At 51.6% G+C, this 11,785-nt stretch overlaps 2 protein-coding genes across 2 annotated transcripts; one reads left to right on the forward strand and one right to left on the reverse strand.

The window, feature by feature from the left end:
• Positions 1–935: 935 nt before the first annotated feature.
• B0H65DRAFT_52460 (major facilitator superfamily domain-containing protein) lies at positions 936–2,972 on the reverse strand. The gene has a single exon (XM_062828820.1). The coding sequence runs from the start codon at positions 2,851–2,853 to the stop codon at positions 1,021–1,023; it is 1,833 nt and encodes a 610-aa protein (XP_062686962.1). The 5' UTR covers positions 2,854–2,972; the 3' UTR covers positions 936–1,020.
• Positions 2,973–8,499: 5,527 nt separating this feature from the next.
• On the forward strand, positions 8,500–9,243 carry B0H65DRAFT_544831 (uncharacterized protein; the record flags this gene model as incomplete). The annotated part of the gene is made up of 1 exon (XM_062829331.1): positions 8,500–9,243. The coding sequence occupies one exon, from the start codon at positions 8,500–8,502 to the stop codon at positions 9,241–9,243; it is 744 nt and encodes a 247-aa protein (XP_062686963.1).
• Between the last annotated feature and the right edge of the window lie 2,542 nt (positions 9,244–11,785).

Below are 11,785 nucleotides of genomic sequence, written 5' to 3' on the forward strand. Positions count from 1 at the left end.
TTATTAGTAATATCACAATTCGACTGCCTACCCCGGCCCCACTTCACCCCAGTGTGACGACCCCACTATCGACGTTCCCTCTTTGGCTCTTTCTCCCTCCAGCAAATTCACTGCTTCATCTTCCACTTCTCCCACCAACTTTCTCGCTGACCTCGGCCTTCTAACTCATCTCTTCCCTGCCCTTCACCCATACTAGAGATCCATGCGCCAAAGCATCCCATATCTTTTCGTCTTCGGACAGACACATGACATGACATTTCACTGCATCGACGCCCTTGACAGATTGACCATGACAGTTACACTACCTTCTCAAGTTCTGCCATGGACTCGCCGGGACAATGGCATCGGAACACAAACACGATGACCGCACTTCTTCGGAGACGTCGACTGCCGTGGCAAAACCTCAAAATCTGGTGCCACGCAAGACGGCATTGTTATGGACACACGCCGTGAGTACCCCGGTCTCACGAGTCACGGCAGCGTTGCAGTGCGATGGTGACATGCTTCTGTCATTATGAGGGTAGCACGGGGGACATCTACTCTCTGTGCTCCCGGACGAACGAGTAGCATCCAGACTACAGCGCAAAAGAAAACGAAAAGAAGACAGACTCATGATGCTTCTAAACCTACCTACCCCAGGCAACTGTTCGAATGGAAACAACACGCCGCGATGACAGCAGCAGGCACGAGACTTGACAGGACAATGTTTGACTCAAATCAAGAAAAAAGAAAAAAGAAAAAAACAGCGTCTTGCAAGACTTTTGCCTATCCATCCGCTATGATGTTATTCGACCAATTGACAGTCCATTCTCCAAAGCACCGAACGCCATTCACCCACCCCAATGCATGATCATAGAGGGTTATCTGACAGAAAAAAAGTAAAAAGACAAAGGTTGGAACTGGGTATAGTGTATGTGTCTCATCACCATCGTGTACTGACCCTCCATCTCTCTCTTTTTTCTTTCTTGTGGCCGTTTACCTTTACACTCTCCGCCAACCTCCTCCTTCATCTACCATCCCTTAAGCCATGTCGGTGTCCTTCGAACTAATCACCTCTCGAGTAACCTCCGAGGACTCGACCTTGTGCTTCAGGTCAAAGTCGCTATCGAGGCCCCTCCTCAGTTTCACCTGTCTCTCCAGCAGTGTGACGAGCAAGCCGACCCCTGCGAGACCCAGAAAGATGATCCACGGCGCCCTTAACCCCAGGGCAAACAGTGACACGATCTGGGCCTTGACCTCCTCCCCAAAGCTGCTGACGAACTGGGCCGAAGCATGCTCGTATGCCCGTCCCTGGGTCAGCGCCTCCTGTGCCTCCTTGTTGGTAATGGTGTGCAGGAGAGTTGTCACCTGGGCATTGAAGGCAGCATTGGGGACAGCCACGCCAAGAAGCGACCCAAGTCCACGCAGGAATGCCCATGATCCGGTCGCCGCCGCATTCTCCTTGTCTGTGAGCTCGACCAGCACGCTGGGAAGCGTCGTCGACACAATGATTCCGGATCCGATACCGACAAGGAAGGAGAACACGATCCACTCCGCCACCTTCGCCTTCTCGGCGTACGCGACGCAGAATGCGAATCCGACCAACATGAGAGCAAACCCAGCTTGGTGCATGAGCCGATATCTGCCAAACTTTGCCAGTAACGGTCCACTGACGGCGGACAGCACCACGATCGTCAAAGTGCAGGGCAGGATGAGAACACCCGACTTGGTAGGAGAGGCGTTCAGCACGGCCTGGAAGAACGGTGGCAAGTAGAACTGGTAACCATATGTCAGGAATCCGTGGATGATGGTGACGGTGAAGCCGGCAACGGTTGTCCGGTTGGAGAACACGTGTGGAGGCATGATGGGGTGTTCACACCATCGGCAACGCTCCCAAAGTGCAAAGCAGAGGACCCCTGTGAGACCCGCGGCGCCAGTGCCAAGTACCATTGGGGATGTCCAGGCGTAGGCCGCCCCGCCGAGTGTGAGCGAGAAGAGAAGGAACACAACGGAAGACGTCAACAACCCGATCCCAGGAAAGTCCACTCGCCCGAGTTGCTTAAAGATTGTCAGCTTGCCGCTGTCTGTCGAGCAGCCGCTGCTGACCTGAAGCCACATCCACATCATGACAAGGGATATCGCGCACACCGGGATGTTGACGCCAAAGCACCATCTCCAGCCGACCTCAGCAAAGATGCCACCGAGGACAGGGCCTACAGTGGTGCCTAGAGCATACACGGCAGCCTTGATTGCGACGTAGTGACCTCTTCGTTTGAGCGGAATGATGTCGCAAAGGATCAGCTCTGCAAACAAGTCAATGCCACCCGATCCAAGGCCTTGAAAGATGCGGCCAAAGATCAGGACGGCCCCTGAGCTAGCAAATCCTGAGACGGCGCTGCCAGCTCCAAAGATAACCACCGCCACCATCATGAGATGTCGGCGGCCCCAGATGTCGGCTAGTTGGCCGTACAAGGGCTGGCAAATGATGGACGCTAGCAGGAACGCCGTGGCAACCCATGATGAGTTTGGCCCAAGGCCCAGGTCCCGTGAGATTGTCGGCAGGGCGGTGCTCACCACGCTTCCCTCAAAGGCTGAGAGTAGGATGGGGACACAGAGCCCAATGAAGCACCGCCAGAACCCGACCCCCCGAACCCATTCGTTGGCATTGGCCTCGGCAACTTCCGTCTTTTCGGACAGCGAGACTGTCGATGGCGTGCTTTTCTCATCGAAGCTGGTACAGGATGAGGACTTGAAGTCGTAGTCCTTTTCGCTACGGCAGTATGCTGGGCGCGGCGGTTCCATCATGGCATTCGCCTCCAAAGCGGCTCGGACATTTTCTGGAAGATTCGTCGAGGATGCGTCTGGCGTTCGCATTGTATTCGAATGATCGGAACGTGTGTGGTATACCTGTTGAAGAAGGGACAGGAATCTTGCTCCTGGATGGATAAAAGATATGATGGTTGAGGACAAAAGGATTGAGGTAAGTCCCCAGAATTAACAGCCATCACCGTTGCCTTTAAAACACCCCGTCGATGCAAATTTGCTTTGAGTCAATGTTCAACATTGAGGGGCATTTGTCCTGCGATCTGTGGAGCGTTGTCTTGACGATCCAATGACACCGTCACAGACTCTGCATTTTTTTCCTACCACACCAAGGCCAAGGGCTATCTTCCATCACATCACTCATGGCAGGGACGAGTGCACATCCACGAGGCGAGTTGCAAGTACAGTGGTATGTACTTTAGGTGTGATGAGAACTTTCTCTTTCGTTGGGTCGGTTCCTTGGCCCCCTACCACGGTTGGAATGCTACCTATCTCACCATGGTCGTCCACGATCGACCTCATCTCCTCCTTCACCACTCATCCCCATCCCCGCGGCCAGACCAAAGCACTCTCTCCGTGCAACTACAGGACCGTCGGTATGGCTGTTGTTGACGGTTGACGGTCACCTTGGGAACGTTGTGCTGCCTGATACAAAGAGTACTGCTCCTTCCTATCCTCTCTCAGATTCAAGGACTTTCTGCCACGTCCGTGGACCGGTGATACAACGAGTCGAGGAAACCAAGAATTTACATCTGTCATGGACTGTAGCCCAATGGCTTGCCTTGGCTACACGGGTCTCTCAGGGTGGCCAACTGTTTACCTAACAGTTACTGACTGCCCTGGGCATCAGCATTGTGCCGTCATCAAGCGGCGGCTACGACAGTGTACTCAATGGCCGTCAGTCCGTCACGGATGACAATCTGAACGAAAAAGTGACAGATTTGAGAGGTTGTTGTACCCAGCACCCCCAGTAGACTCGGAAGTACCCTCGTCTACCACTCGATATGCCGACCTTTACATCATCTAAGCTCTCTTCAGCTTCGAGTCGAAACAGGCAGTAGCTCGCGGCCGAGTGCCGTGGAGCCTCTTGAAGTTAGCTCTGTGCCTATGTTTTATCGTCATTTGGTCTTTAGCTCTTCCTGGGATTGAACTCATCGATTCTGGGACAAGGCTCGAACAGCCTCGAGCTGAGTATGACACAAGGCATTATCTACGAATCAGAATCAGCTGGTCCCTTGCAGCACCTGCCAGCTTGGCATGTCAATGGTATTTTCATTGGGTACCATTACTTCGACCATCCCTATAGCCACAAGCATCTAGATCCTTTAAACCTCTGATCACATTGCCAGTTTCTGGGAAAAGCTTCCCTGCTTTGTGCTCTTGGTATAGCAGAAGCTTTCTCGTGTGCCTAGGGTCGGAGAATTCTCACCAGGGCGAAGTTCTGACTCAGTAGAACGTCGTATTCTATGAGTCTTCTGTTATACCAGGTTTGGAACAGTCTCGGGGATACAAACCCAACAGGCGAGTGCTTTTTTCCTGCCGACTTCGGAAGCCGAAAACCCTTGAGCTCGAGCCTAGGTCACAGGGGACGGTGATCTCTTGGATATCGGTTCTCCTTTCCCAACGGTCAGGATCTGGCCCATCACGCGTCAGGCGAGTAGGACACAGAAGCTCCCAAAGGGGTCCCGGCAGTCCACATTAGGAGAAGATCATAGTCCGTGGTGGATGTTGTCATACCTCAAAAATCATCTGAAACATCTGTTTCGCAGCTTCTGCATGTCTCAGAGTTCGTGATGTCGAGGAGGCATTTTCTTTTCCCGGAGCTATCCGTCACTTTGAGAATAATCAAGACATCCACTTCACGGTCGTCTATGAGGCACGTTTGGATGTGATAATAGCGCGCCGTCCGCTCTTTTCACTTCATTCCGTAACACAGCATCTACAGCACATGACGCAGCACACTTTTTCCTTTGCTCTAATCCACCTGCAGCATGACCGTAACACTGATATCAGACACTTGGTATCACGACACGACCCCCAAGACTCGAGGCTGACTACAGGTCGCAGATGTGCTTAGTCCAGTCCGACCTATATGATCGCAATATGTGTGATAACATCACTCACATCATCTTCATGCAACTTATGGAGTCGCCGCAGGACTGTCAAGCCTACAATCTTTTATACCGATACCAGACATGGACGCCGTTTGGGAGGCGCAGTGGTTGTTATCATGACACCGCATGCTATTCGGCTCTTTCGGGAACCCAATCGGGTAATGCGGATGCAAAATCACTCGGGGTTGAGCTGCAGGTGTATGACTGTGAAAATCGGTGAAAGTAGGGACCGTGTCCAACTGATCGTATCCAACAGGATCCCCCCGGGCCAATCTTCACAAATATGCGAGAGACCCGGATGAAGATCTCCCGTTAAAATGACTTAAAAGCTTGTAAGTGATCACATTCCTTTGCAGATTGGGCACTCAGTGATTACATCTCCTGTCTCACCTGGTTTCCGTTGCAAATACTCATTTCCCAGTGAAGTTGGTGCTTCTTAGCATTAGTAGGATTGGCTTTGTTTCCTTGAAGCCCCTTAGCTCACTTTGTCTTCTTCAGCTCGTCAGAGATGCCTTGTTGGCCAAAGGCACAGTTTGGCCCGGAACAATACGGCACAGAATCGCAAACCCAATAACTCTATTTCGCCAAGGCTGGGGAAAGTCATCATCAACCCCGGGCCCCGACCATGATATCTCAGCTTTCAACCGGCGATGCGCCACCGTCTGACGTCAACATCAGCCTTTTCTCCATTTGACTGTATCATTCTTGATACCTATAAAAGAACCCAGGGACTGGTTGGTGAAAAGACACGCGGGCTGCTGACGTCGGTGAGTCTCTTGCTTCCCCCAACAGCCCTCTACCCTGCCTTCATGCGGGAGTCCGTTAAAGATCATGAACACGCTCCGACGACCTGAATCCTGAAAAGTGCTTCAACATTGCCGACTTCCGGTAGGGGCTACCCTCCGAGCTCGACGAAATCAGGCCAAGGAAGTCCCAAGCTTCTTGGCATACCGCACATGAAGAGGGCCGGTTCATCTGTAAGGTACGGCTGCGCCAACATCACGGAATGAGCTATCCGAACGTTCCCCTCTTCAACCTCCAGATAAGATATCCAATTTGTTGGTCTCAAAATCCCTCCCTCTTTTACTCGGTGCTGGTGGTTGGAGGTCCGTCCGTCTTGGCCTTTCTCAATGGGGTGGTAAGCATAAGTCAACATTCCACCCCGAGGGCCGTATGGGGTAATGAATCGGATCTAGTCTATCTACATCCGCCCCGGCCCCCGGCCAGCCGCAGCCGCACATGTTCAATGTCAATCCTCCCAAGTTCCCAAGAAGGACTTGCTGACCGGCCTGACCTGACACACACACCGTACCCATTTACTTCATATCACCAATTCAGGTTTACCCAAGAAGTGACGGTCATACGGGAGGGAAACTTCAGCAAGCCGGATCATCGGGAGGGGTAAGTGTTGTTGTTCATGATCCCCAGGTTATCTTTCTTTGCTCTTACCTAACGTCCTGACATCCTTTGAATGGAAACGAGAAAACCTTTTTGCAGAATGAGACGCCAATTCGTCAGACTCGGATGAGTATCTTGCCAATGCCAAGTGGTAGGATTATCATTGTCATTGTCATGTAAAGGAACCTGGAAAGCGATGCCAAGTTCTGCCCTTTTTCGCGTGGAAGTACGTCGTACAACATGAAGTCTGCAAGTACCCACTGACATCGACAGTTAGAATGTTAGATTCAGGGACAGCTTGCTTGATCCCAGCCGACGACCTCATTTGAGGGATCAGGAAAGGTGACTGACTTTCGTCCGTCTTACGGGACGTTAGTCGATGTTCCCAAATGGCGGAATCTGGTGATACTGCAGCGTTTTTAGTCATTTACTCGTTTTTTTCTTTTCTCGTTTCTTCAACCTTTTGATAAAGGGCTTACACATACCTTACCTACTACAAACGCAAACCCTACATGCAAGACAACCGGTCAACCGGTCAAGTTCTCAAGGAGATCGATGTCCTTCAGAGTTCAGTTCATCATCTGATTATTTCCTTAACGGCCTCTCTGATGTCAAGTATTGCCTAAGCGAGTACGTACGGGAACCTTCATCTTCCGTTAACACTGGCCAGATGGATAAGTCTCCCATCATGTGTTACTTACATCGTTTGCATGCCGTCCGGTCAGAGGTCAGAGGTCACTCAAATGGGTACCTAGGTAAGGTAAGTAGGTAGTCGTTTCCGCCGGAGTCAAACAAGGAAAGGATACTTATGCTCGGATGACAGACAACCCGCCGCTCGCCGGTCGACGGGCGCACGTTCAACCAACAACCTTAGGGCACTCACTCAGTGTTCAGTTAGCAAACTTCCTGGACTCGGTTCAGGTTTCCATTTTCCACTTCCCAAGTCGGCCAAGCTTTTGGTCTGGTCTGGATTTCTCAATCTCCGATCCTCCAGTCCTCCTTTCTCCCAGCCCCTCCCTGGCCCTGACATAATGCTACAGTATCTAGTCCTCATCGCCAAGCATCCCATGATCGACATTAGTGCACAGGGGAGGCCAGCGCTAGCGTAGCGGGAGAGCAGCGCTGCAGCACGACATTATCACGACTTACACGCATCTTTAGGGAGAGGCCTAGATCTAGATCACCGCTCACATCTAGAGTATCCATTGTTTTGCCAATCTCCCCACGTGCCTTGCCTGAAACAGCGTCAAGTTGCATTTCATCCTCAACCCCATTTGCACATCGGAAGTGGTAAGCGATTGAGACAGAACCTACTAAAATCAGATAAAATATTCATGTTTGCAAACTCGGAGTCGGCGACCAGTGACTGCCCAGATGCCCGATGGTGTTCTTGACTTCCTGAATAGGGGCAGGAGGTAGGGCTGGGTCCCCGGACCTGGCTCCCTAAATGAGCCGGCGCGGATCATTTCATTGGTCTAGTCCGATCTTGGATCTAGACTACATTCCATACCAGCAGGGTGTCAAGTACCTCCCCAAAGGGGGTAGTGTAGTACAAGACGGTGAGGAAGCCACAAACGGCTTCATCTTCCATCCATCCGTCCCCCATCGTCATCCGGTGAATCAGCTATCCTATTCTTAGCCAAGTCCTGAGTCGTTCGTACACCGAGTTTCTAATCTGCTGACTTGTTGGAGGCTCAATAGCTTGCGTTGGTGTGTGTGGGGAGGTGAAGGTGAGGCACCTTGAGGGCTGCGGAGTGAGGGGAGGGGTGAGGAGGGGATCGAAATCTTGGGATGACTTTCTTGTGTGTCTTGTGCAGAGGCATGTTATGACCCGGTTGGGCAGGCAAGGCATCTGCCAAGGGAAAGAGCAAGGAGGAAGGACAAAAGAGGGTCTATATAAGACACTTGCCGTGTCTTCTTCGATGTTGTCATTTCCCTTCACAATCCAAACATCGCCCTTCTCGGACCGATCGGCTATCAGAATCCAGATAACACACAGCTCCAGACTGTTTTGTCTCACTTTGCAATCTTCCGAGTTCCGGCAACTTCCTATACATTCATATCATATCAGCTTGTCCCATAAAGCCCACCACCGGTCCGGGCCAAAACATACTTTACCACGTGCAACTTCCATCAAAGCAAGCCTTCCTACGATACATCTTGTCAGTGTCACACAAGTCACACAATGATTGCCACCAAAGTCCTCCTCCTCGTCGGCATGGCCTTCAGCGCCACGACCGTCACCGCCAACCCCGTCACCAAGACCTGCCACAATGTCAAGTGTCCCGCCCGATGCGCGATGATCAAAGGCAACCCTACCTGCATGGGTGGTGGCCCTCCCAAAGTCGTCGAAGCCGCCTCTAAGGAATCTCCCTGTGACATCATGCGCTGCCCCGTCCGCTGCGAAGTCATCGACAACGAAGCCGTCTGCGTCGGCCCTCCGTCTGAAGATCTCGCCAACGGCAACACTCTCTCCCCCGATGCTGACAACACCTCCGTCAAAGGCGAAAAGTGCGGTGTCACAACCTGCCCCTTCGGGAAAACCTGCTGCAACTCCTCCTGCGGCCTCTGCGTCTCTCCAGACATGGCATGCACTCAACAAATCTGCGAGCCGGCCGGCTTGCAATGTGGCCCCAGTGTTTGCTCCGGAGCCACACCTTTCTGTTGCAACAAGAGCTGTGGAATCTGTACCGCTTCGGATGGGTTCTGTACCCAGCAGCTTTGCAACCGCGGGTTTACCCCCAGCGAGAGCAAGAGGAATGAGGAGGCTGATAAGATCAAGCTGGGAAACCAAAAGTGTGGCAAGGGAACGTGTGCTAAGGGTATGGAGTGCTGCAATTCTAGCTGCGGGATTTGTGTGAAGCCGGGGGGTATGTGCACGCAGCAGTTTTGCCCCAGTGCGGATGTGGAGAGTGTTGAGGAGGCTTGAAGGGCTTGAAGGGCTTAAAAGGGCGTGGTGGTGGTATGGTGGCATAGGGGAAGAGGGAGTACGTGGCTGACTGGCTGGCTCTGGGTGAGACGCTGCTGGCTACCAAACGGGAGGGTTGTGGTTGGTGTTGTGATTACCTAGGGTACGGGTACCTCGCGTTGGAATGGGTGAAGATGGTGGGAATGGCGGGTGACCGGCATTCAAAGGTTGGAGAGGATGTAGAGGAGGGTGGGAAAGGGTTTGATGATCACATTCCTTTGGGTTGGCTTTTGTCTTATGTGTTCTTGTGGGGGGCACACCGGGAGTATAAGGGAGGGTCACGGTGGTTATGGGCAAGGAATCACGTTACTAGATTGGTGGGAGGTTTCTTTTGATGGTTTTCGAATGCTTTGTCCTCTATATAGTTGGAGGTGATGTTCTATGTCGGTATTGCGTTAGGTATGCTTGGAAGACAATCAACTTTGTTGTCTCCCATCCTTGTACATTGATGTGGTGGTTTTGGCTGACCGTTCGTGGCCTCTTCAAGTCGTGAAGTTGCTTACATATGTCGATTGATGTTTCGAACACATCGGGTCTTACCAAGCATGGTAACCGGACGGGGCAGCAATGACCTGATGAGATGTACCTATCAAGACTTTCTATCAGCCATCAGCACTTCGTCGTATGCCCTGGAGAGTAAAGTTCGGGCATCACTTAACCGTATCAAGCACCAGAGGGGACTGGTCAAGGACAAAACCAATACTTTCGACGTTTACCGTTCTCTGTAGTCTTGAAATGGCTGTCGAGGAGGCGGCCTGTCGGGTGGCTAGTGTAATCACTTTGTAAGCTTCAACCTTCTGTCGTGTGGCGCCCTTCCCTCTCGGTGCAGAAGCGATCAAGGAGTGAATGGACAGTTCCGAAGCCCTTGTCGGGCATTGCGCAGCAGCTCCATCCTCTTGCGGTGGTCTCGGTTTGACTTGGAAGCGAATGCGTGTTCGGAGTTCGAAGTGATAGAGGACGGCGGTAACCAGATGAAATCATGCAAGTTCGCAGTTGGACACGAGAACAGCGAACGAAAGGAGGAGGTTTGGATGCGGAAATGTGATCGTGAGGTGCCCGGCCTTCAATAACGAGGCGAAGCAATGGTGGAATTGCCTGGACTGGTTTTTTGCAGGAAGAAGAATCAAGGGGAGAGACGCAGTCAGGTAGAAATCCAACAAAAGATCGGTGGTCGGCCCGACCGTGACTTCCACACCATGTGAAGTTTCAGGGTGGAAGGATCGTCGCGGTGGAACGAAAGGGCAGGCGCTACAGGCAACGGACTGCGCATTGTACCTTCCATGTGGGCGAGTGGTCGGCACCTGCCCCAGAGCACCCGGCAGCTGGAGCTTGAGACCTTGGACCATATAAGCCCGCAGGTCAGACGTTCCAACAACTCCCAGTAGCGGACGTGGTTGGCGCGTGGAGCCAGAAAATCGTGGGTTTTCGTAGGTGGCACCTTGACTGGACGGGTTCGACCCTGGTCATGGGCCGCTGAGCTTTTTGTTTTTTAGTCTTCTGTTTTCCTTTCGTCTTTTTACAAATGTCACTTAAGTCTGATTCAATTATTTCTCTACCGATTGATGTCTTTTTGGGGATGCTCGAGCTTGGTTTTGGCATCAAGTGTGCGGAGTGTTCATGCAGAGATTTGCGACATTTGTTGTCGCGATCGTCTCGTTTGCACCCATCACGGGATTTAAACAATGACGACCCTCGGTTGGCAGAATCGCCGTTGATACTCCAATTATTTCTCAAATTATCATTTCAATGATTCTTCTTCATCTTGTCAGCTTCATGCATTTTTTCTACTGCTTTCCTGTATCAACTATTCCTGTTCGGCTTCAAGCCCCGTAAGTTCCACCGACATGCACCTGCTCCTCGGCTCAACTAACGCTCATCATCTTCAAAGTGGCCATTTCCCCATTTCAGGATTTGATTGACTCATAATGCTGCTTGACAGGGTCTTGCCCGTTGTTACATCAATGTCATAGACCAAAGAGTTATCTTCTGATCAAGGCGGTTGAACACGTCTACTTGTAAACTGGCGGCTCAAAACACTCCTCAAGGAGGACTTGATGATACGGAATTAGCGAGGGATTCGGTGATATTTAGACGTATGGTTTATATCACCACCTTTTCCGCAGTGCATTACGTGAGTAGGGCTCCTTGTTTCGGAGTCTCCATGGTTTTTGTCTGAGGTCTCCAGTCTTCTTGTGTTGTTTTCTAGAATGTTACACCGAGTATATCCGCCCAACAAATAACGGCTAAATTCTCCGTCTTCATCAACACATCGTCATGTGCGGCCAATTAGCTGCTAGACATTCGGTGTAACATCATAGTTGGGGCTATAGTATATAGGTCTAGAGAGAGCCTCTTGTAGCAGAATTTGGATGTTGGACTCCTGGTGCATGGTTCTGGAAGAAAAGTGACGAATGCGGAAGTGGTCACGCCGTGATAATGTGGTATTCCAAACTCTGGTCGTCATCCCAACGCAACGCTAACCCGGCAATTGGGCGTCGATCCA

Source organism: Neurospora tetraspora (assembly GCF_033439725.1).
Source record: "Neurospora tetraspora strain CBS 560.94 chromosome Unknown B0H65scaffold_1, whole genome shotgun sequence".
In the NCBI taxonomy this organism is placed as follows: Eukaryota; Fungi; Ascomycota; class Sordariomycetes; order Sordariales; family Sordariaceae; genus Neurospora; species Neurospora tetraspora.